General features: G+C 35.6%; 1 protein-coding gene across 1 annotated transcript in view; it reads left to right on the forward strand.

Moving 5' to 3' along the window:
• Nucleotides 1–26,528, forward strand: part of HFM1 (helicase for meiosis 1) — a 121,691-nt gene that overhangs the window by 42,733 nt on the left and 52,430 nt on the right. The window contains exons 19-22 of the mRNA XM_057746760.1: nucleotides 1,328–1,408; nucleotides 20,679–20,770; nucleotides 22,210–22,316; nucleotides 22,410–22,457. Coding sequence (XP_057602743.1) covers nucleotides 1,328–1,408; nucleotides 20,679–20,770; nucleotides 22,210–22,316; nucleotides 22,410–22,457 — 328 coding nt within the window. The remainder of the gene's footprint in view (nucleotides 1–1,327; nucleotides 1,409–20,678; nucleotides 20,771–22,209; nucleotides 22,317–22,409; nucleotides 22,458–26,528) is intronic.

Genomic DNA, 26,528 nt, shown 5'->3' on the forward strand with positions numbered 1-26,528 from the left:
CCATTATATATATACAAACACATATATATATACACACATATACATAGATACATACACAAACACACATACCACATCTTCTTTATCCATTCATCTGTTGATAGATATTTAGGTTGCTTCCACGTCTTGACTAGTGTAAATAGTGCTGCAGTGAACATTGGGGTGCATGTATCTTTTTAAATTATAGTTTTCTCTGGATATATGCCCAGGAGTGGGATTGCAGGATCATATGGTAACTTTACTTTTAGTTTTTTAATGAACCTCCATACTGTTCTCCATAGTGGCTGTACCAATTTACATTCCCACCAACAGTGTAAGAAGGTTCCTTTTTCTCCACACCCTCTCTAGCATTTATTATTTGTAGACTTTTTGATGATGGCCAGTGGAGTTAACTTAATAGTGGGTAATGAAGAAAATTAGCAAAAACCTCAAAAGCCTTACTTAACCAGACACTTAAAACTATCAAGCTGCCTTAGCAATGTTGCTTAAACTAAAGTATTGTTCAAAGAACCCTGCCTGTTTTTGTGAGTGGCTATTCTACAGAAGATTGAGTAGGTTGTGGTATTCCCACTCTGTGCTGTTAATTACCTCTAATCTCCTGGGCTTTACAGTAGGGAACAGAGAGAATACAGCAGGCTACTACAATTGCTCTGATCCCTATCAATCAGTGGGATTGAATTTACATTGCTTTCTATTCTGAGGTTCCTTCCAGGTGCAGTAGTGTCATATTCAGAGATGCCAAAGTAAATACTAAAAAACATCAGCTAAAATAGTCATAAATGGTTACCTCAAGTGAGTGTGGCAAACTAGGAGGAGGGGAAAGACTGGTGTTTTTCCAATAATCTCTGTAGAACTATTTGACTCTTTATATTTTGTGTGTGTATATCTGATAAAAGCTTTTTTAGAAAGAGAAGAAAAACTGCTGCCATGTTGAAAGTCAAATAGCAAAGCAGTTAGACCTGGAGCAATTTACTTAGCTTCTCTACTTTTTAAATTTCCTAAATTATATATGAAATAATATTAATACCTGCCATGTTGTGTTTTGAGGATGAAATGAGATAATACAAATAAATCATTTTAAAAGCTCCAAGTTGTAAACATTATCACTTGAGTATTATTTGTATTATTTTTACTGTTAGAAAATTTTTTCAGCATATTAGCTCTTTTGTTTAAATGTTTTTGTTTTTGTTTTAAACCACTTAAGTAGGGAGTACAGTTCTTCCCAGAACAATTACACAGAAACATAACTTCAGAATATTTAATAATAAATTCTATTTTTGTTGCTTCTATATTTTACTAAAGTAAAAATGTGTTTTCTATAATTGAACAGAATTATGTTTGAAGAATCTGAATGATTTATCATCTCTGGACCTGATAAAGATGGATGAAGATGTTAATTTCAAACCAACTGGTAATTTTTCCATCAACAATTGCTTACTTAAGACTAAATTAAAAAATTTGTTCTACTAAAATTTAGATGTAGGAAAATTAAATTGTTTCAGTTCTCAACAGGGTATCATTATTATTAGCATGATAAATTTATATGAGTCCTATTTATAAAATTATAGGGCCTCTTTTTGACAGGCACAGAATTTGTGTTCACTGACTCCAGTGACTTTTAGCAGAAGATTGAAATGCTCAAATGTTTGAGTTACTTCCATCCTATTATAACTCTTGTAGCTATCCTTTTGCCAATTCTTTTTTTTTTTTTTTTTTTGCCAATTCTTAATTATTCAAACATTGCTTATCTGGATGGTTACTTAGGCTCTTTTTATCTCTGTCTCTGTCTCTGTCTTTTTGATTTTATATAGGGTATAATAGAAGCAAGAATGTTTTGTGGTTTTTAGCACTCATGATTAGAAGTTTCTTGGGTGAAAATATTGACTTCATTGTAACAAATTAATCTTTTTAAGAAGAGATACTTTACTGAATAAACTTGGGAAATATAGAAAAGGTTTTTTTGGGGGGGTTATTTATTTTATTTATTTATTTATTATTTTTTGGGGAGTACACCAAGTTCACTCATCTGTTTTTATACACATATCCCCATATTCCCTCCCTCCCTCAACTCCCCACCCACCCTCCCTCGAGTCCCCCCCACCCTCCCCGTCCCAGTCCTCTAAGGCATCATCCATCCTTGAGTTGGACTCCCTTTGTTATACAACAACTTCCCACTGGCTATCTATTTAACAGTTGATACTATATATATATGTCTGTGCTACTCTCTCGCTTCATCTCAGCTTCTCCTTCACCCCCCGCCCCCCCAAACCTCGAGTTCTCCAGTCCATTCTCTGCATCTGTGTCCTTGTTCTTGTCACTGAGTTCACCAGTACGATTTTTAGATTCCATATATGTGAGTTAGCATACAATAGTTGTCTTTCTCTTTCTGACTTACTTCACTCTGTATGACAGACTCTAGGTCTGTCCACCTCATTACACATAGCTCCATCTCATCCCTTTTCATAGCTGAGTAATATTCCATTGTATGTATATGCCACATCTTCTTTATCCATTCATTTGTTGATGGGCATTTTGGTTGCTTCCATGTGCTGGCTATTGTAAATAATGCTGCAAGGAACATTATGGTACATGTTTCTTTTGGGATTATGGTTTTCTTTGGGTATACGCCCAGAAATGGGATTACTGGATCATATGGTAGTTGTATTTGTAGTTTTTTGAGGAACCTCCAAACGGTTTTCCATAGTGGCTGTACCAACTTACATTCCCACCAACAGTGCAGGAGAGTTCCCTTTTCTCCACACCCTCTCCAACATTTGTTGTTTCCAGACTTTGTGATGATGGCCATTCTGATCGGTGTGAGGTGATACCTCATTGTGGCTTTGACTTGCATTTCTCTGATGATGAGTGATGTTGAGCATCTTTTCATGTGTTTGTTGGCCATCTGTATGTCTTCTTTGGAGAAATGTCTATTTAGGTCGTCTGCCCGTTTGTGGATTGGGGTATTTGCTTTTTTGGTATGAAGCTGCATGAGCTGCTTGTATATTTTGGAGGTTAATCCTTTGTCCATTGTTTCATAGGCAACTATTTTTTCCCATTCTGAGGGTTGTCTTCTAGTCTTGTTTATGGTTTCTTTTGCTGTGCAAAAGCTTTTAAGTTTCATGAGGTCCCATTTGTTTATTCTTGATTTTATTTCCATGATTCTAGGAGGTGGGTCAAAAAGGATCTTACTTTGATGGATGTCATAGAGTGTTTTGCCTATGTTTTCCTGTAGGAGTTTGATAGTGTCTGGCCTTACATGTAGGTCTTTAATCCATTTTGAGTTTATTTTTGTGTATGGTGTTAGGAAGTGTTCTAATTTCATTCTTTTACATGTTGCTGTCCAATTTTCCCAGCACCACTTACTGAAGAGGCTGTCTTTTTTCCATTGTATATTCATGCCTCCTTTATCAAAGATAAGGTGCCCATATGTGTTTGGGCTTACTTCTGAGTTCTCTATTCTATTCCATTGATCTTCCTTTCTATTTTTGTGCCAGTACCATACTGTCTTGATCACTATGGCCTTGTAGTATAGTTTGAAGTCAGGAAGCCTAATTCCACCAACTCCATTTTTCCTTCTCAAGATTGCTTTGGCTATTCGGGGTCTTTTGTGTTTCCATACAAATCGTAAGATTTCTTGCTCTAGTTCTGTGAAAAATGCCATTGGTAATTTGATCGGGATTGCATTGAATCTGTAAATTGCTTTGGGTAGTACAGTCATTTTCACGATGTTGATTCTTCCAATCCAGGAACATGGTATGTCCCTCCATCTGTGTCGTCTTTGATTTCTTTCATCAATGTCTTAGTTTTCTGCATACAGATCTTTTGCCTCCTTAGGCAGGTTTATTCCTAGGTATTTTATTCTTTTTGTTGCAATGGTGAATGGGAGAGTTTCCTTAATTTCTCTTTCTGCTCTTCCGTTGTTAGTGTATAGGAATGCAAGAGATTCCTGTGCATTAATTTTGTATCCTGCTACTTTACTAAACTCATCAATGAGTGCTAGCAGTTTTCTGGTAGAGTCTTTAGGGTTTTCTATATATAATATCATGTCATCTGCAAAGAGTGACAATTTGACTTCTTCTTTTCCAATTTGTATTCCTTTTATTTCTTTTTCTTCTCTGATTGCTGTGGCTAAAACTTCCAGAACTATGTTGAATAATAATGGTGAGAGTGGACACCCTTGTCTTGTTCCTGTTCTTAGAGGGAATGCTTTCAGTTTTTCCCCATTGAGAACTATGCTGGCTTTTGGTTTGTCGTATATGGCTTCTATTATATTGAGGTAGTTTCCTTCTATGCCCATTTTCTGGAGAGCTTTTATCATAAATGGATGTTGACATTTGTCAAAAGCTTTTTCTGCATCTATTGAGATGATCATATGGTTTTTATCCTTCAATTTGTTGATATGATGTGTCACACTGATTGATTTGCATATATTGAAGAATCCTTGCATCCCAGGGATAAACCACACTTGATCATGGTATATGATCTTTTTAATGTGCTGTTGGAGTCTGTTAGCTAGTATTTTGTTGAGGATTTTTGCATCTATATTCATCAGTGATATTGGTCTGTAATTTTCTTTTTTTGTGACATCTTTGCCTGGTTTTGGTATCAGGGTGATGGTGGCCTCGTAGAATGAGTTTGGGAGTGTTCCTCCTTCTGCTATAGTTTGGAAGAGTTTGAGAAGGATAGGTGTTAGTTCTTCTCTAAATGTTTGATAGAATTCGCCCGTGAATCCATCTGGCCCTGGGCTTTTGTGTGTTTGGAGATTTTTAATCACTGCCTCAATTTCTGTACTTGTAATTGGTCTGTTCATAGTTTCTATTTCTTCCTGGTTCAGTCTTGGAAGATTGTATTTTTCTATGAATTTATCCATTTCTTCCAGGTTATCCAATTTATTGGCATATAGTTGCTTGTAGTAGTCTCTCATGATCTTTTGTATTTCTGAGGTGTCTGTTGTGACTTCTCCTTTTTCATTTCTAATTCTGTTGATTTGCATCTTCTCTTTTTTTCTTGATGAGTCTGGCTAATGGTTTATGAATTTTGTTAATCTTCTCAAAGAACCAGCTTTTAGTTTTATTAATTTTTGCTATTCCTTCCTTTCCTTTTCATTTACTTCTGCTCTGATCTTTATGATTTCTTTCCTTCTGCTCACTTTGGGGTTTCTTTGTTCTTCTTTTTCTAATTGTTTTATGTGTAAGGTTAGGTTGTTTATTCAATAATTTTCTTGTTTCTTAAGGTAGGACTGTATTGCTATAAACTTCCCTCTTAGAACTGCTTTTGCTGCATCCCATAGGTTTTGGGTTGTTGTGTTTTCATTGTCGTTTGTTTCTAGGTATTTTTTGATTTCCTCTTTGATGTCTTTAGTGATTTCTTGGTTGTTTAATAGTGAATTGTTTAGCCTCCATGTGTTTGTATTTTTTGCAGTTTTTTTCCTGTAATTGATATCTAGTCTCATGGCGTTGTGGCCTGAGAAGATGCTTGATATGATTTCCATTTTCTTGAATTTGCTGAGGTTTGATTTGTGACCCAAGATGTGATCTATCCTGCAAAATGTTCCATGTGCACTTGAGAAGAAGGTGTATTCTGTCATTTTTGGATGGAATGTCCAAAAATATCCGTTAAGTCGAGATGGTCTAATGTGTCACTTAAAGCTTGTGTGTCTTTATTTATTTTCTGTTTGGATGATCTGTCCATTGATGTGAGTGGGGTGTTCAAATCTCCCACTATTATTGTGTTACTGTCGATTTCCCCTTTTATGTCTGTTAGCATTTGCCTTATGTATTGAGGTGCTCCTATATTGGAGGCATAGGTATTTACCATTGTGATATGTTCTTCTTGAATGGATCCCTTGATCATTATGTAGTGTCCTGCCTTGTCTCTTGTAATAGTCTTTACTTTAAAGTCTAATGTGTCTGATATGAGTATTGCTACTCCAGTTTTCTTTTGGCTTCCATTTGCATGGAATATCTTTTTCCATCCCTTTCCTTTCAGTCTATATGTATCCCTTGGTCTGAAGTGGGTTTCTTGTAGGCAGCATATAGAAGGGTTTTGTTTTTGTATCCATTCAGCCTGTCTGTCTTTTGGTTGGAGCATTTAATCCATTTACATTTAAGGTGAGTATTGACATATATGTTCCAATTACTATTTTCTTAATTGTTTTGGGTTTGTATTTGTAGGTGTTTTCCTTTTCTTGTGTTTCCTACTTAGGGAAGTTCCTTTAGCACTTGTTGTAAGGCTGGTGTGGTGGTGCTGAATTCTCTTAACTTTTGCTTGTCTGGAAAGCTTTTGATTTCTCCCTCAAATCTGAATGAGATTCTTGCTGGGTAGAGTATCTTGGCTGTAGGTTTCTCTCTTTCAGGACTTTCAGTATATCCTGCCATTCCCTTCTGGCCTGCAGAGTTTCTGTAGAAAGGTCAGCTGTTATCCTGATGGGTTTTCCCTTATATGTTGTTTGTTGCTTTTCTCTTGCTGCTTTTAATATTTTTTCTTTGTGTTTAATTTTTGTTAGTTTGATTAATATGTGCCTTGGTGTATTTCTCCTTGGGTTTATTCTGTATGGGACTCTCTGTGCTTCTTGGACTTGGTTAATTATTTCCTTTCCCATGTTGGGGAAGCTTTCCACTATAACCTCTTCAAATATTTTCTCAGACCCTTTCTTTTTTTCTTCTTCTTCTGGGATGCCTATAATTCGAATTTTGGTACGCTTAATGTTATCACTGAGGTCTCTGAGACTGTCTTCTATTCTTTTTATTCTTTTTTCTTTTTCCTGCTCTGTGGTGTTTATTTCCCCCATTCTATCTTCCAACTCACTTATTCATTCTTCTGCCTCAGTCATTCTGCTGGTTATAGCATCTAGAGTATTTTTAATTTCAGTTATTTAGTTATCCATTGCTGTTTGTTTTTCTGAGTTCTTATGAACTGTTTCTTGTACTTTCTCTATTTGTTACCGAGATTTTGTATCATTTTTACTATCATTACTCTGAATTCTTTTTCAGGCATTTTTCCTATTTCCTCCTCATTTATTTGGTCTTTTGGGTTTTTTTCCTGCTCCTTTGCCTGCATGGTGTTTCTTTGTTTCCTCCTGGTTGTCCAAACTTTTGGGGTTGCTTGTCCTGGCGATAGAGGGGTTTATAGAAGACTGTCCCAGCCTCAGACTAATGTCCAAATATTGGATTAAACAAATATTAAGTCTAGGAAACACATACATGTATAAGACACACGATTACTGAATCCATTAGGACATAAGGCTCTAGAAAGACCTGACAGAACCCCAGTGTGCTATCAGATATTCAAAGAGAAACCCAACAGAAATTGACAACTGAAACAGAAAAAATCAGAGAGAAAAGCAAAAGCAAACAAACAAACAAGTAACACCTTACACATACAAACACTAATTCAAGGAGATTTTGTAAGCTAGGATCAGATATAGAAAAGAGCTAGAGTACCACCAGACAGAATGGAGATTCTCAGAATGAAATTAGACAGTTGTACTAAGAACTAAGATAAAGACAAAAACCTAATATTAAATACCAAGGTGGTGCGTCATCTGGAGAATAGAGCAAGGAGTCTGAGCAGACCGATAGTGTTGCTTATAAGTATGTTAAGATAAAATAAACTTAAAATGGCTGGAAGAAAGGGGAACAGAAGAGTGTAGTGTGATTGGAAATATGCAAATAAAAAGAAAGGAATAGAAATGTATAAAAGATAGGGATGAAAGGAAAGTATGAGAGATATATTGTCCGTACTACCAAAAACTTAGCTAGATGTAGAAGTATATAAAAAGGCAAAAAAATAAAAATAGAATAAAAAATATCATTAAAAAAATTATGTTATAAAACTTGTAGATCCCTTAGGACTAAGATCGTAATTATTAAAGGAAAAAAAGAAAAAAATCCAGAACTGATCCCAGAATGGACCAGTTCAATATGATTGATACTAATATTTCTGTTTCCTTAGAGTCTCAGCTGTAAGTGTCCTTCTACTTGCCTTGGGTTTTTTGTATTATTCTGTGGCCAGCAGAGCTTCCTTTATTGTTCGTCTGTAAGCAGGGGTGTGTGGGGAGGGAGAGGGTACAATAGTGGCTCCTTTCCCTGGGAGTGAGTGAGCAGTGGCGCACTGTTGTTTCAGTCGGGCTTGGAGGTGCCTGTTGCACCTGGACGCTGGTGGCTCAGGTGTAAACAGAAAGTCTCGGAGTTGGGCCTCTCTCGGGTTTTTTTTTTTTCTCGGCAGCCTCCCTGTTGCCAGTGTTCCAAGGGGTTTTAATCCAGCCCCGCCCGAGTGCCTGAGGGTACTTCTTATCCCTGAGCACCTTGGGTGGCCCACAGGGCATCTCTCCACTGCCTGTTGCAGAGGCGCCGAAAGAGAGAGACAGGCTATGCCCAAGGCTCTTTCCCCCTGCCTGTGAGCCCGCAGCATCCAGCTGCCATCATGGCTGGGCACCTCTCAGGGGCAGGCACTCCTCCCCGCGGACCTCTTCCCTCCTGTCCTCTCAGTCCATCACCTTACTGGCAACAGTGTTTCTCACCCTGAACCAGCTCTCCGGTTCCCACGCTCCCGCTCCCGGGCCCTCTCTTCAGCTGTGGATTGACGTATTGGTCAGGGAACGCTGAGCTGCGGTGCGGACCCTCCGTGTGTTTCTCACTCCCTCCCGTCTGCCACAGCTCCGCCGCTTCACCCTCTGAGCCGTCGTAGATGCCTCCCTACCGGTTATGTCGGGCTCCTTGTGGTCCTTTCTGGTGTCCGAGGCCGTCTGCTGGTGTTCAGCTGGTTCTCTGTGGGAATTATTGTGTCCTTCAGTGCATTCCCAATGCATCTGTGGAGAGGGATGCATTCCACGTCCCTCTACTTCACCGCCATCTTTTTCTCCTCTTATAAAAACTTTAAAAAAATCAGAATCTATCTGTTAACATTTCATGTATCCTTCCATTTTTAAATGCATTTTTACATACTTGGAATCATACTATAGAAATGTTAGATTTTGTATCATGTTTTTATTTGTATTTATTTCAAGGTTTTTTGAAAACAATTTACCTCCTTAACTCTCAGCCTTAGATGTATAACATTTTTTTCCTTCTCCCATGGTCCTCGTTCTGATAAATCTAATTTGTTTGTGAGAATTACCTGTTTTGTATTCTAGGATGTCTCACTAGAGGGTGCATGAGAATCACTAATATAACTTCTTCATCTATTCTTTAGATACTTTAATTCTCAAGAATCTTATTCTCACTATCATTCATTCCCCGTGGAACGTCTTGAATCCACTGATACCATTCCTTCTGTCTTTAAACATACCTAATAAATGATGTATGTAATATTTGTCCTCTTTCTCAGTCATGAATACTACATGATTAATTTTCTTTTTAACATTCATTTGATTCTCTTTCTGCTTCTTTAATCAATTTCTCTTTGCTGACCTTTTGTGCTTTACTATGGGCTTCTTAAATGTGCAGACGTTGGATCTTTATTCCCACTTTATAATTTCTTTGGAAACATAATTTACCTTCACAGCTTAAGCTATAGTCATTATGTAAATGAATTGTAGTTTTGATCCTGGTCTCTCACCTTTGCTATAACATTTGAACATTAGTTTTCTGTTGGAAATCTTTTCTTACATATATGACGTGAAACTGGACACCCAGAAGCATATAATAGTTAATTTGACCTGGAATATTATACAGTGGACTAAATATAAAATTTGTGTTCCAGATACCTGGATTTCAGTCCCAGTTCTGCCACTATGCTAGCTGTGGCCTTATGCTCACTGAGCCTTAGTTTATTTATCTGCAAAACAAAAATATATTGCATGTCCTACTTAGCTTATTTGGTTGTTGGGATGGTCAGTGGGATAATGAACATTTACAGCAAAAAAACAATTCTGAAAACATGAGTTGTTGCACCCTTTTGTCCAAGGTTAGGAAAATATATCTCTCTTTGCCTCTTACTCTCAATAGCATAACCGGTTTGTTAAGCCTAAGATTATAAAAGGTTTGATGTCTGTGTTTTCGCTTGCATTCCTCGCTCATTCCATGTCCAGGCAGGATGTGTCCAAAAGGACAATACAGTGGAGCTGAAAATATTCCTTGTCACATAGCAGGGTAATGTTTCCCTAAAGTGTGGTTGGGTTAACTACTTTCTCTCAAAATCAACTGAGGGTGATGTTATGTTAAAAATGAAATTAATGAACCCTATTCCAGACCTACAAACCTCAACTTCTAAGGATAAAACCTAGTAATTTAGATTTTAAACTTGTCCCCTGTATGCTTCTTTTGCACATTAAAATTGAGAACCACTGCCTTGGGATTGATGTTTCAATAGGTATAGTGAGAATCTATTTAGATCTTCATGTCATCCACCAGTTTATCTCAATGAGTGTTCTGGGGTGGGGGGAAGAGATTAAAATAGAAAATGCAGTTTTACTCTCACTATCTTCTCTAGGAGATTCATGGGGTTCAGTAGTATATTAAAGGTGCTAAGAAGAAAGTTAGTAAAAAAAGAGCTGAAATTGGTTAGCCTAGGATTTTTTTTTTTAACCTCTTTTTTGTAATATAATTACTTTACACTCTTATACCAGTTTTTGAGGTATACCAAAGTGCATCAGCTGTATTTATACATATACCCCCATATCCCCTCCCTCCTGTGACTACCTCCCACCCTCCCTGTCCTGGCCCTCTAAAGCATCACCCATCATTGAGTTGATCTCCCTTTGTTATACAGCAACTTCCCACTAGCTATCTGTTTTACATTTGGTAGTGTATCTATGTCTATGCTACTCTCTCACTTCATCCCAGCTTCCCCTTCGCACCCCTCCCCCAACTCCATGTCCTCAAGTCCATTCTCTACATTTGCATCTTTATTCTTGCCCTGTTACTGAGTTCATCAGTACCATTTTTTGGTTCCATATATATGAGTTAGCCTATGGAATTTGTTTTTCTCTTGCTGGCTTACTTCACTCTGTATGACAGTCTCTAGGTCTGTCCACCTCATAACATATAGTTCAGTTTCATTCCTTTTTGTGGCTGAGTAACATTCCATTGTATATATGTGCCACATCTTCTTTATCCATTCACCTGTTGATGGGCATTTAGGTTGTTTCCATGTCCTGGCTATTGTAAATAGTGCTGCAAGGAACATTATGGTACATGTTTCTCTTTGGATTATGGTTTTCTCTGGATATATGCCCAGGAGTCGAATTACTGGGTCATATCGTAGTTCCATTTTTAGTTTTTTAAGGAACCTCCATACTGTTTTCCATAGTGGCTATACCAGCTTACATTCCCACCAACAGTGCAGGAGAGTTCCCTTTTCTCCACACCCTCTCCAACATTTATTGTTTCTAGATGTTTTGATGATAGCCATTCTGACCAGTGTGAGGAAATACCTCATTGTGGCTTTAACTTGCATTTCTCTGATGATTAGTGATGTTGAGTATCTTTTCATGTGTTTGTTAGCCATCTGCATGTCTTCTTTGGAGAAATGTCTGTTTAGGTCTTCCGCCCATTTGTGGATTGGGGTATTTGCTTTTTTGGTATTAAGCTGCATGAGCTGCTTGTATATTTTGGAGATTAATCCTTTGTCCGTTGCTTCATTGGCAAGTATTTTCTCCCATTCTGAGGGTTTTCTTCTTGTCTTATTTATGGTTTCTTTTGCTGTGCAAAAGCTTTTAAGTTTCATGAGGTCCCAGTTGTTTATTCTTGATTTTATTTCCATGATTCTAGGAGGTGGGTCAAAAAGGATCTTGCTTTGATGGATGTCATAGAGTGTTCTGCCTATATTTTCCTCTAAGAGTTTTATGGTGTCTGGCCTTACATTTAGGTCTTTAATCCATTTTGAGTTTATTTTTGTGTATGGTGTTAAGAAGTGTTCTAATTTCAATGTGTTCAAATGAAATTTGTAATTTCATTCTTTTACATGTAGCTGTCCAATTTTCCCAGCTCCACTTATTGAAGAGGCTGCCTTTTTACATTGTATATTCTTGCCTATTTTGTCAAAGATAAGGTGCTGATACGTGCTTGGGTTTACCTCTGGGTTCTCTATTCTTTTCCATGGATCTTCCTTTCTATTTTTGTGCCAGTACCATACTGTCTTGATCACTGTAGCCTTGTAGTATAGTTTGAAGTGAGGAAGCCTAATTCCACCAACTCCGTCTTTCCTTCTCAAGGTTGCTTTGGCTATTCGGGGTCTTTTGCGTTTCCATACAAATCGTAAGATTTCTTGTTCTAGTTCTGTGAAAAATACCATTGGTAAGTTCATAGGGATTGCATTGAATCTGTAAATTGCTTTGGGTAGGATAGTCATTTTCTCGATGTTGATTCTTCCAATCCAAGAACATGGTATGTCTCTCCATCTGTTTGTTTTGTCTTTGATTTTTCATGAGTGTCTTATAGTTTTCTGCATACAGGTCCTTTGCCTCCTTAGACAGGTTTATTCATAAGTATTTTATTCTTTTTGTTTGATTGGTAAATGGGAGAGATTCCTTAATTTCTCTTTCTGCTCTTCCGTTGTTAGTGTATAGGAATGCAAGAGATTTCTGTGCATTAATTTTGTATCCTGCTACTTTACTAAATTCATCGATTAGCGCTAGCAGTTTCCTGGTAGAATCTTTAGGGTTTTCTATGTATAATATCATGCCATCTGCAAAGAGTGACAGTGTTACTTCTTCTTTTCCAACTTGGATTCCTTTTATTTCATTTTCTTCTCTGATTGCTGTGGCTAAAACTTCCAGAACTATGTTGAATAATAATGGTGAGAGTGGACACCCTTGTCTTCTTCCTGATCTTAGAGGGAATGCTTTCAGTTTTTCACCATTTAGAATGATGTTGGCTTTTGGTTTCTCATATATGGCTTTTATTATGTTGAGGTAATTTCCTTCCATGCCCATTTTCTGGAGAGTTTTTATCATAAATGGATGTTGACATTTGTCAAAAGCTTTTTCTGTGTCTATGGAGATTATCATATGGTTTTTATCCTTCAATTTGTTGATATGATGTGTCACACTGATTGATTTGCATATATTGAAGAATCCTTGCATCCCAGGGATAAACCACACTTGATCATGGTATATGATCTTTTTAATGTGCTGTTGGATTCTGTTGGCTAGTATTTTGTTGAGGATTTTTGCATCTATATTCGTCGGTGATATTGGCCTGTGATTTTCTTTTTTTGTAGTATCTTTGCCTGATTTTGGTATCACGCTGATGGTGGCCTCGTAGAATGAGTTTGGGAGTATTCCTCCTTCTGCTATAATTTGGAAGAGTTTGAGAAGGGTAGGTGTTAGCTCTTCTCTAAATGTTTGATAGAATTCGCCTTTGAATCTTTCTGGCTATGGGCTTTTGTTTGCAGGGAGATTTTTAATCACAGTTTCAATTTCATGACTTGTGATTGGTCTATTCCTATATTCTATTTCTTCCTGATTCAGTCTTGGAAGATTGTACTTTTCTAAGAATTTATCCATTTCTTCCAGGTTGTCCAATTTATTGGCATACAGTTGCTTGTAGTAGTCTCTCATGATCTTTTGTATTTCTGTGGTGTCCATTGTTACTTCTCCGTTTTCATTTCTAATTCTGTTGATTTGTGTCTTCTCCCTTTTTCTTTTGATGAGTGTGGCTAATGGTTTATCACTTTTGTTTATCTTCTCAAAGAACCAGCTTTTAGTTTCATTGATCTTTGCTATTGCTTCCTTCGTTTCTTTTTCATTTATTTCTGATCTGATCTTTATGATTCCTTTCCTTCTGCTCACTTTGGGCTTTCTTTTTTCTTCTTTCTCTAATTGTTTTAGGTGTAAGGTTAGGTTATTTATTCGATATTTTTCTTGTTTCTTGAGATAGGACTGTATTGCTATAAACTTCCCTCTTAGAACTGCTTTTGCTGTGTCCCATAGGTTTTGGGTTGTTATGTTTTCATTGCCATTTGTTTCTAGGTATTTTTTGATTTCCTCTTTGATTTCTTTAGTGATTTCTTGGTTGTTTAATAATGTATTGTGTAGATTCCATGTGGTTGTATTTTTTACAATTTTTTTCCTGTAATTGATATCTGCTCGCATGGTGTTGTGGTCAGAGAAAACGCTTGGTACAATTTCAGTTCTCTTGAATTTACCAAGGCTTGATTTGTGACCCAAGATGTGATCTATCCTGGGGAATGTTCCATGTGCACTTGAGAAGAAAGTGTATTCTGTCGTTTTTGATGGAATGTCCTATAAATATCAATTAAGTCAAGATGGTCTAATGTGTCATTTAAAGCTTGTGTGTCGGGCTTCCTAGGTGGCGCAGTGGTTAAGAATCTGCCTGCCAATGCAGAGGTCACAGGTTTGATCCCAGCTCCAGGAAGATCCCACATGCCGCGGAGCAACTAAGCCTGTGTGCCAAAAAAATAAAATAAAAAATAAAACTTCTGCCTTCCCTTTAAAAAAAAAAAAAAAAAAGCTTGTGTGTCCGTATTTATTTTCTGTTTGGATGATCTGTCCATTGATGTAAGTGGGGTGTTCAAGTCTCCCACTATTATTGTGTTACTGTCGATTTCCCCTTTTATGTCTGTTAGCATTTGCCTTATGTATTGAGGTGCTCCTATGTTGGGAGCATAGATACTTACCATTGTGATATGTTCTTCTTGAATGGATCCCTTGATCATTATGTAGTGTCCTTCCTTGTCTCTTGTAATAGTCTTTACTTTAAAGTCTAATGTGTCTGATATGAGTATTGCTACTCCAGCTTTCTTTTGGCTTCCATTTGCATGGAATATCTTTTTCCATCCCCTTACTTTCAGTCCATATGTGTCCCTTGGTCTGAAGTGGGTTTCTTGTAGACAGCATATATAAGGGTCTTGTTTTTGTATCCATTCAGCCAGTCTGTGTCTTTTGGTTGGAGCATTTAATCCATTTACATTTAAGGTGATTATTACATGTATGTTCCAATTACCATTTTCTTAATTGTTTTGGATTTGTTTTTGTAGTTCTTACCCTTCTCTTGTGTTTCCTACTTAGAAAAGTTCCTTTAGCAATTATTGTAAGCCTGCCTTGGTGGTGCTGAATTCTCTTAACTTGTGCTTGTCTGTAAAGGTTTTGATTTCTCCATCGAAGCGGGATGAAATTCTTGCTGGGTAGAGTATTCTTGGCTGTAGGTTTTTCTCTCTCAGGACTTTCAATATATCCTGCTACTCCCTTCTGGCCTGCAGAGTTTCTGTAGAAAGATGAATTGTTATCCTTATGGGTTTTCCCTTATATGTTATTTGTTGCTTTTCTCTTGCTGCTTTTAATATTTTTTCTTTGTGTTTAATTTTCATTAGTTTGATTAATATATGCCTTGGTGTATTTCTCCTTGGGTTTTTTCTGTATGGGACTCTCTGTGCTTCTTGGACTTGATGAATTATTTCCTTTTCTGTGTTGGGGAAATTTTCCACTCTAACCTCTTCAGATATTTTCTCAGACCCTTTCTTTTTTTCTTCTTCTTCTGGGATGCCTGTGACTCGAATGTTGGTATGCTTAATGTTGTCACCAAGGTCTCTGAGACTGTCTTCCATTCTTTTTATTCTTTTTTCTTTTTCCTGCTGCTGTGGCAGTTATTTTCCCCATTCTATCTTCCAACTCACTTTCTCGTTCTTCTGCCTCAGTTATTCTGCTGTTTATACCATCTAGAGTATTTTTAATTTCGGTTATTTTATTATCTATTACTGTTTGTTTGCACTTTAGTTCTTCTGAGTCCTTATTAACTGTTTCTTGTATTTTCTCTATTTTGTTATCGAGATTTTGGATCATCTTTACTATCATTACTGTGAATTCTTTTTCAGGCAGTTTTCCTATATACTCTTCATTTATTTGGTCTTGTGTATTTTTACCTTGTTCCTTCATTTGTGACATTTTTTTGTGTCATTTCATTCCCCCCTCCCCGCCCCTTTGGATGGGTAGGATTGTGTTCCTCTCCCATTGGGTGTTTAGCCTGAGGTTTTAAGCACTGGAGTTTTTAGGCTATTGAGTATAGCTGAGTCTTGGTGTTCAGGTGAGAACCTCTGGGTGACCTCACTCTGATGACTATTCCCTGGGAAATGGGTTTCCCTGTTAGTCCAATGTTTTGGACTCAGAGCTTCCACCTTAGGAGCTCAGGCTTGACCCTGGGCTTGTGAATCAAGAACTCACAAGCTGTGTGGAGCAGGAAAACAAAAAAAATAAAAAAATAAAAAATAAATTTTTAAAGTAGGAAAACGGCAGAACAATAGCAAGAGAAAAAGTACGATAAGAATAGGAAACTAACAGATGTGTTAGAAAAAATTTTTAAAAAATAGTTGGAGTAACAACTGGAAGGTAAAACAACTGCAACAGCTGAAGTGAGGGGGTGAGGAAAAGCAAAAAGGAAAAAAGAAAAAAAAAAAAAAGCCAGAAAAGGCTTTGGGTGGGATGTGGCTTAGACAAGGGTAGGGGGAGTGGGGTGGGTGTGGGAGGCAGTGGGCAGGGCCTATGCTTAGAAAAGTCCCTGGGGGTGGTGGGGAATAAGGTTTAGGCCCAATGTGGCAGAGGGACCCAGGAATGCCTCTGGTCCTGGGGGCAAAGGACCAGGTCCAGGTACCCAGCATTGCCTAGGAGTTTTACATTCTTATTTGCCACAGAGGTCTCTTATTTTTTAATTTTTTTTAAATTTATTTATTTGTTTTATTTTTTTATTTATTGGCTGCCCTGGGTCTTCGTTGCTTCACGCAGGCTTTCTGTAGTTGTGGTGAGTCGGGGGGGCTACTCTTTATTGCAGTTTGCAGGCTTCTTATTGTGGTGGCATTTTTTGTTGCAGAGCACGGGCTCTAGGCGCATGGGCTTCAGTAGTTGCAGTGCTTGGGCTCAATAGCTGTGGCTCGTGGGCTCTAGAGCGCAGGCTCAGTAGTTGTGGTGCACAGGCTTAGTTGCTTCGTGGCATGTGGGATCTTCCTGGCCCAGGGCTTGAGCACATGCCCCCTGTATTGGCAGGGGGTTTCTTAACTACTGCGCTACTAGCGAAGCCCACCACAGCGGTCTTTTAAATGAAACATCCATTAATATTGCAGAGAACGCTAATGTTCTATCAGCGTTCAGCCTATCAATTCAAATGTTAATATCATCCATAAACATCCTTACAGACATACCCAGAATAATATTTGAGCAAATATATGGGCACCTTATGGCCCTGTTAAGTTGACACACAAAATTAACCATCAGATGTAGAGAACAAACATATGGACACCAAGTGGGAAAAGCAGGGGTGGGGGGGGTTGGGCTGGGATGAATTGAAAGATTGGGATTGCCATATATATATTACTAATAAGAAAAAGAAATGAAATTGTACACTTTAAATATATGCAGTTTAGTATATGTCAGTTATATCTCAATAAACATTCCAAAAAATAAAATAAAGTTAACCATCAGAGCAGCATAACATAAAATATACACTCTTGCTGAATGTAGCTGAGTTCTCAGAGGAATACAGTATTGTGCATGATGCCCTTTTACCTACTCCTCCTCTGGGCCCAGACTGGTCATGTACTCTGCTTTGAAAGCACATATTATGCAATGCCTAGTCATTGGATATTTTGTCCTTTGTGTTTATTAACTCAGCAGCCTCAACTCTTGTTACACCCTATACCATCAGCTATTTAAAACGCACACAGACACACACACACAAAGTGTAACGTACATGTATGTATATACAACTTTATGAGGAACTTAACATGTCTTTTTAAGTGCGCTAGTATTTTATTAGGATTATTTAGGTTAGTGCTCTTGTTATAAGGTTGTACGCTTCAGTACTTTTTCCCATAAGCTTTGTTATTTTTAGTATGCAGTTTTATAGAATACAAGATTTTATGGGAATGCATATACTATATATTTACAGGAAATAAAGGTCTACATAAATGTATAGAAATACTGTGTACTTATTTAAGGCTAAAAATTTTTATTAGCTGTGATTTGTAATAGTTTCATTATCAGTCAGTTTGTTGTATTTTCTAATTTCTGTGATTTCTTCTTTGACCTATGGAGTATTTGGAAATCCAGTTCTAAATTTCTGTGTATACAATGGTTTTGTAGTAATTTGCTTTTCTAGTTTTGTTGTTGTTCTTGATATCTGACTGATACAGTTACTTTATATCAGAAGATTATTTTCTATATGAGTTCAGTCTTTTGAGATTTGTTGAGACTTGAATTATGGCCCAGTATGTGGTCAGTTTTTATAAGTATTTTGTGTGTGCTTATCCCTTTGGTTTTGAGCCCTCTCCCACATAAATATCTTATTAATTCTTTGCTGCTTTATAAAAGATATTTTGTGTATTTCATTTATCTGATTTAGTTGCCTTCAGCAGGAGGGTTGGTTCATAATTTCTTAGCCTGCCATTAATGTAGATGGAAGCTCCTTACATATTATTTCTAATTAATGCTTTTTTTATGATTTCTTGTTCATTTGTGTTACTATTATTTTCTTTTATCACTTTGAGTATTTATGTTTCTTACTTAAATTTTTAGTCTATATGTTCCAGTAATTCTGTATTTTTTGCTTTTTCAACTTGTGTTCATAATACTCAACTATCTACATATTTTCATCTGTATACTTGTGTTCTTGTCCAGGTTTTTAGCTGTTCTGCCTGCTAACGTGTATAGAAGAAGGGCTCAAAAGGCCACGTCTTGGTTTGTGCAAATTTAAGAAGGATTAACAAGCTTATGAAAATGAGCAGTAATTGTAAGAGGCACAGAAAGTCATTAAACTGGGATGCAAAGCTTACCTCTGTGAGGAGAGTGAAGGAAGGAGAAAAGGAAGGAAAGAGAGAAGGAAGGAGAATTTTTTCCTTCAATGCAGTCCTAAGACCATTTGGCAAAGTTGATGGGGAGTCTTCAAGTCAAAGTTGCCTATCCAAGGAGTCCCTTGTCTTATAGGTCTAGCTCAATATTCCTGCCATGCTCAGTCATTTGTTTGGAGCATTTCATGAGAAGTGTGATCTTGGTGTGTACATAGTGATAGATTCAGAACATAGCAGCTGGGACCATCCACCAGAGCACTTCCTGAGTAGGAGATGTGAGAGTTGCATTCTCATGACCTCTACTTCCACTCTCCTTACCCCAACTCTATGACTTTTACTTTGATATACTCTGTATTTGCTGCTATGAGAATATTCATCATTCAAAAGCTATATTGATAGCAAATTACCTTTTTATTTTCTCTCTTCACTTGCAAATCTTTTGAAATTCTTTCCATTCCTTCTACCCTGACTCATTTTCTTCATAGCTTTCTCTCTAGGTTATTTTTATGACTTACCTAGGAAACTTTCATCCTTACTAATAAGCCAGCAAATATCAAGCCTTCTTCAAAACCTTTCATTTTCTCTAGCAGAGAGAGACCCTATATTAATTTATAAACATCTAGGATAAATGGAGCATCTTTAAATACACCCTAAATATAACATATATTAGTTTAACCATATTCTCACTGTCTCACACACTGCTCTTAGAATCTCCCTTTGATGAACCACTGCATTACTCATATTTTGGCTGAACATATTCACTAGACTCCTGATTGAGAAAGTGGCTATTCCTGAGTCTAAATTTTGTCTACTGTACCTTGTTCTTGATGCCTATAACTGATGGAGTGTCACATTCTTTCCTTTTCAGCAAAATCTGTAGCACATACATAAATGTTAGCCCCTTCTTTGAGAAGCAGTATGCCATTTTCCTCTTCTCAGCTGTTTTCTCTGTGTGTTCACAAGACTTGAAATTCTTTGTAATGTTTTCAACAACTTGTAATTAAAGCCAGTAACCTTTTAAATGAATTCCATTTCATCGGTTACTTATCCTGACTCTACCCATCCTCCTACTCCCTCCCCCAGCCAACCTGATGTTTTATTTCCAAAACAATTTAGTTTCAAATTCCAGTTTAGTTAAAATATTGCTCAAGAATTTTAAGTGGTCCTTTGTTATTTTACAAATCAAAACCAAAATCTAAACTCCTTTAATAGCATTTCAAGGCTCTTTCAGGGCCTCCATATTCTATCATTCATCACGTTTTGATAATAAAAGTAGGCAACATTTATTTAGTGTTAGGCACTACGCTGAGTACTATGCATGTATTACTGCATTTAATCTTTCTTCACAACAGACATATGAGATGCATACATCTGTTATTCCCACATTACAGTAAGAAACTGGTAAAGTAACCTGTACATGATCGTCTAGTAACTAGTAAGTGACGGCTCAAAGCAGGTCTTTTTGACCTGAATTTGTAGTCATATGCTTATCAAGCCATATCTCTCATTACAGTATTCTAATAATAGTCTTTTAAAGTTTACTCTTTTGATAAACAGGTCTTGTTTTTTCCTGAAGTCATAATGGCTTTATTTCCTTCCTGCCAAGGCCTATTGTTTACTTTAAAATCCTGCTCAAGACCCATTTTCTCTAGAAGGTAATTCCACACGGACCATTCTCTTAGGCTTAATTTCCTCTGTACTTAAGTTTGTGTATGTAAACATTATCATTAACTGGATTTTGTCCTCTAGTGTAGCTATTTCACATGTGGTTATCTCCCTGTCTAGCCTGTAGGTTCCAAAGACTGTGTCTTCTAGATTTTTTGGTGTCTTTTGTACTTGATGCTGTTAAAGGCACAGGAGAGATGCTAAGGAAATTTGTTAAACTGACGAAAATGCAAATTGTTTCAGCTAATGCAGAATGTTTATTTTTCCATCTTTCCCCACAGAGGCAGGAAGATTGATGGCTTGGTATTATATTACATTTGAGACAGTGAAGAAATTTTGTACAATCAGTGGAGAAGAAAGTTTATCAAATCTGGTAAATTAATTTTCACAAGAAAATACATAATGATCTAGTATAATATTGGCAGAAACAACTAGTTTGTATAGCTCATGCAATTTAAGAATAAATGGGCAGAAAGAAAGCATTTCTAATAGTGCTGATGTTTTTCTTCCTTATATACCTTTGATCATAAGATATGGAATATTACTCCTTAGAATATATTTTCAATTGTATCTCCGTATGAGGGCTAAGAAAATTTATATACATACCCAAAGTAGGGATGGCAACTGTTTTTCAACTTATGTGATTATAATGCTGATTACCTTGGTAGTGACTACCAAGTGTAGTATGTTGAGAAAGATTCCAGGATGGTGTGGCATGATATATTAGAAAAGTCTTCCATGAATGAGGGACACTGAGGGAAACATCTGCCTCCTCTTACAACTCTTCCCTAAATCTTTTGCATCAGAATAACAATAACAGTAGAAAAAGAATAGTATTGGTGATAGGCCAGAAAAAAGAACTGATTTGAAAAAAATGGAAGTAAAAACAGGCTATACTAAGATATTGCCAGTGGGGGCAGCTTTGTAGCTACAGCAGTGAATAGAGCCATAGTCATGTTTTTGGCACCTGGTAACTGTATTGGTCCTTTCTTCCTTTACTGGGGATATGAACATGAAACATGACATTTATATTCATTCTCAAATTTAAACTTTATTTAAAATATCTAAGTTTATTATGATAAGATTATTATACTAAAAATTGCACAGAACTTGAGTAGAAGGCTTGTATTTTCATGTAAATATTACTTTTTTAATTTATTTTTATTGAAGTATAGTTGATTTACAGTGTTGTGTTGAATATTATTCTCAACTGGGAAGAAATCAGGAGTAGAAACTCCCTAATGTTAACATTAACTCATCTGATTTTGAGTTCAGTAAGTGTGAAAGAGAATTAGAAAAGGTGTTAGTTTCATTTTACAGGTGTGAGAAACCAAAGCAAGGTACTTTGCTCAGTCATTTGGCTGAATTAGGCTCTAGAATACAAATTTCTTAATACCTACAACATTCTTTTCATTACAATATTATCCTCAATAGGGATAATAATTTGCAAACTGTAGAAGAGTGAATAACAACAGTAGTAATAGTGGTAGTAATGAAATCTCATTTATTGAGTGTTTATTATGTGGAAGGTGATAGGCTGAATATTTTAAATTTTATCTTGTTAATCTTTACAATCTTATTGGTATAGTCCCAGTGTGTTACACAGTGTCTGACATATAACAAGTGTTTGTAAACATTCATTAGTGAATGAATGAATCCTTAAAGAAGCAAATGTATAAGGCAAATTTTTAACTCTATTATGCTAAATGTGATGTCCCAAGGCAGCATTAAAAATAAACACAGAAAAAATAAATGAGAGAAATGAAGTAAAGAATGGACATAACTAAATGAACAAATGCTGAAATTTTATAGGTTACAATGATAGCCAGCTGCAAGGAATTTCTAGATATTCAATTAAGAATAAATGAAAAGAAAACACTGAATACTTTGAACAAAGATCCACATCGGATAACTATCAGGTACAGAAATTAAATGTTTTAAATAATTTTTTAAATGTTTCATTCAGTTAAAATAAAAAATAATAATAAAACTTTTGCTTTGTTTATTTCCAGATTTCCAATGGAAGGAAGAATTAAGACAAGAGAAATGAAAGTAAATTGGTAAAGAAAATTAATTGTTAAATGTTTTAAAATACTGATTACCTGTTCATGATTCATATTTATGAAGGTTTTTTTTTAATTTTAAAACTTATTTTAAATTTGCTTTCCTTAATACAAGAAATAACATATTTATGTAAGAAAGAGGAGTCAGAATGTAGGTGCAAAATTAATTTCCCAAAACTCTCAGACTTTAATTAAAAGAGATAATTTGTGAATTTTTAAATCAATGAACATTGAGAGTGTGATCTGTTGAGGCAAGGTGGACAATAGAAAGAAGATATGCTTCTCATCCGCAGGAACTTTCAAGTTGGCTTGAATGAGAACCATGTTTATAAAAATAATGGACAGTATGAAAACACCTGTAGTAAATATCTATTGAATGATAGTGGTATTCTGGGAAGGACATACTGAAAGCAATAACATGAGTGAAGGAATGCATATGTGACACTGGGATGACTCTTCTGCCAGGAATGGGAAGTTTGTATAGAGGAGTAATAATTGGAAGAGTAAACTAAAGTTTACATGGTGACTTTTAATGAGTTTACCCAGTTTGCAATCACAAATGCAATGGTGTTCTCTTCTGCTATGCTGAGTGCTTGCTCTTCTGAGTATTTAGGTCTTAGTGTAAACCATGTGACTTAGATCATGTGATTTCAGGTAAAAATGATTTTTTTATGTGGCTCAATAAAACCAGTTTTCAAGAATTTCTGGGTAAAAGGGTATATACTTGAAAAGATTTAATATTTAATGCCAAACTGCCTTCAAAAAGCTTCTCTTATATACAGTTCCCACACAGTGTAAAAAGAATGACCATTCCCATACATCTTCTTGGTACTTGTTTTATATCTTTGAACTTTTGTGAATCTAATGAGTGAAAAATTATATTTAAAATTTTTCAAATCCCTAATTGTTAGGAGGGAATATACATATTATTCAGTTTTATACAGAAATTTTAAATTGTTATAAAATCATATATGTCAGTCTTTTCTTATGACTTCTAGGTTTTGTGTCTTGCTTATTTAGGAAGGTCTTCCCAACCTGTATTTCTTAAGATTAATTTCAGCTGCATAAAATGGTAATAAAATCAATTAACAGTAAATGAAATAGGCTACTTTTCTCTCACAGAATGTATAGATCAAGGTAGATAGTCTAAGGTAAATATAGTGGCTTCAAGGTGTCATGAATACTGTGTTCCTATCTTTCTGCTCTGCTATCCCACACATGACTTCTATTTCTAGGTCACCTCATTGTCCAAAATGACTGCTAGAGCTTCAGCCATTACACTTGAGTATCCTCTCTCTTTTCAGTAGGTTTCTTGGAAGTCCCAGATAACACTTTCACACCTAGTGCATGGCTACAGCTAAGTGCAAAGGAGACTGGGGAATATCTTGGTGATAGTGTGCCTATATTAAAATTAGGATTCTGCTATTAATAAGGAAATAAAGAGTGAATGTTGGGTAGATAAAGAAGTCTCTGCCACACATCCTAACATCATAGGACTTTTCCTATCATTCCTTCTAATACTTTAAAATCATTTTATTTTTACCTGAAGCCTTTTCATAGGCATCAGGAGTTAATTTTCATATGTGGTATCAGTTAAGAATTTAATTATATTTTGTCCCTGAAATATAGTCAGGAATGTTTGATAAATATATTGTATTGCTCTCTTTGCCTGTTGATTTGGAATGCTACCTTCGTATAAACTAAATTCCTAAGGATCTGATTCTGGACATTTACTGTTAGTTCATTTTGTTGCTGTGACAATATCATGTTGTTTTACTTGCTATTCCTTTGTTGCATGTTTTGCTATCTGGTAAGGCAAGTTCCTTCTTAGTGTTCCTTAAAAAATGTTTTTGGATATTCCTGCATTTTTCCTCCCTGTGAACTTTAGAATCAGTTTGTCAAGATCTATGAAAAGTCCTATTGAAATTGGCTTTATAGACTAGTTTGTGGAGGAATTCTTCTTTTTTACAGTTCTAAAATCTTTCTACCTAGGAATATGGTATCTCTCTCCATCTAATCAGATATTTATGTCTTTCTGTGATGTTTTATAACTTATCATTTAGGTTTTATATTTCTTGATAGGTTTATTTCTTGGTATTTTATAGAGTTTGATATTGTGAGTCCTTTTTTATGTTGCATACCATTGCATTTTATAGTCAGTTATTGATGGTATATAGGAAGGCTGTCAATTTTTAAAATTTTGATTGTTTTATCTGGCTGTCTCACTGAACTCTTTTAACAGTACAAGTTGTCCTTTAGTTGGTTTGCTGGGATGACCTAGATAGACAACCATATTTTCTATAAATAGTGATAGTTTTATATCTTGATTTCTAATAATTATAACTCTATTTTTCTTAACTTGTTGTAGATAGTACCTTTAGTGTATGTTCTCTAGTTTCAGAAAGAGCAAACATCTTTGTCTTATTACTGTTTTTAGTTGTCAAGTTTCCAGTGTTTCACCACCAGGGAATTTCTCACACTTTTTGGATTTGATGCTGGAATCCATCAACCTCCTTCTCACTTATTTGTAAAAACAGGTTTGAGTTCAGAGAGAAGAGCCAGTAACCCATTTTAGCTCACCATTGTCACTGGATCTAAAAGTTGGGTTTCTTTACAATTTCTTTCCTGTCTTTTTGTTCTTTGCAGGGTTACTAACTTTTTTTGAGTCAATTTTTGTTACTTTATATGTTCCTGAGCTATTCATTTCACCCAGCTTGTCAGTTTTTATGACATCTTTTGTTCTGTAATAAGTTAAAAATGTCCTCTATATAATGTCTTTTCTAATTTCTAATATTATTTGTATCATCTCCTTTTTTGTTAATCAGATTTGCTAGAGATTTCTATATTTTGATATTGTTCAAGCCATTTATTTTTGACTTATTGATCATGTTTAATAGTTTTATTAATTTTATGTTTTAATCTTTACTTTCTATTATTTTCTATTTCATTAATTGCCCATTTTGTCTTTATTTTTCCTTCTTTTTGTAATCTTTTTAATTGTATTTTTCTCTGTTTATTTTGTTTTTTAAATTTTCTATAAAATATTTAAGACTGCAAATTTTCCAGTGAGTACCACTTTGACACTGTTCTGTAGATTTTCTAAATCTATTGCTGTTCTTTCTAAATAGTTTATAATTTCAGTTTTAGTTTCCTCTTAAGAATTATTTTAAATTATGTTTAAAGTTTTTAAAGTAGTAATTTTTTTAAATGGTCATTCTTTTATTGTTAATTTCTAATTTTATTGGATTGTAATTAGAGAATATGGCCTGTCCGAGTTCTCCTTTATAACAGATACTGTGGTTTTACTTGTGGCTTAATACATGGTTAATTTTTATGATTGTTCCATGTGGATGGTAAATGAATAAGTAAATGATGTGTTCCTTAGGCACTAAATTGCATATTAAAAAATTTTAGAAGGGTTTGCTAATTGTGTTACTCAAAGTAAAATATCACTCATTTTTCATGTAGAATTTTATTAATCAAGAGAGAAATTTATTATATTGGAAGAGGAAAATATATTGAAAATGTAGCAAGATTATATAATGGATCTAAAGATGTGATGTCAGATAGTTCAAGGGAATATATATACCACCAATATATTGCAAACAAAAAGGAACAAGTACACAGTAAACAGAAGAGTGGCATATTATCTAATCAGCTGTGGCTTGTGGGAATGACTACAAAAGTTTAGGATGGATTATACAATGAAGGAACAAATCATAAGGAAATTGTCTTCTTAGGATTGTACGTAAAAGGAGTTGTACTTAACCTGTATATTCAGAATTTGTTAGGTACTGCAACCCTATTGGCCCATTTGTCCATGTTGCTTTTCTTGTCCTGTCTTCTTTTTTTTGCTGCTTGATAGAAGGAGGCTAGTTAGATGAGTCAACTAACTGTGCTATTGAATACTTTTGTTTTTAATTCTGTTTTGTGTAAGATTAATAATGTTACTACACTTGTTTTATTTAGTATATCTTTTAATCTTTTTCTTCTTAATATTTTCATGTTGTTTTAAGTATAATTTGTATAGATTGCATGTAACTAGATTTTATCACTCTTTTTTTTTAC

This window comes from Hippopotamus amphibius, chromosome 1, assembly GCF_030028045.1.
Source record: "Hippopotamus amphibius kiboko isolate mHipAmp2 chromosome 1, mHipAmp2.hap2, whole genome shotgun sequence".
Taxonomy (NCBI): Eukaryota; Metazoa; Chordata; class Mammalia; order Artiodactyla; family Hippopotamidae; genus Hippopotamus; species Hippopotamus amphibius.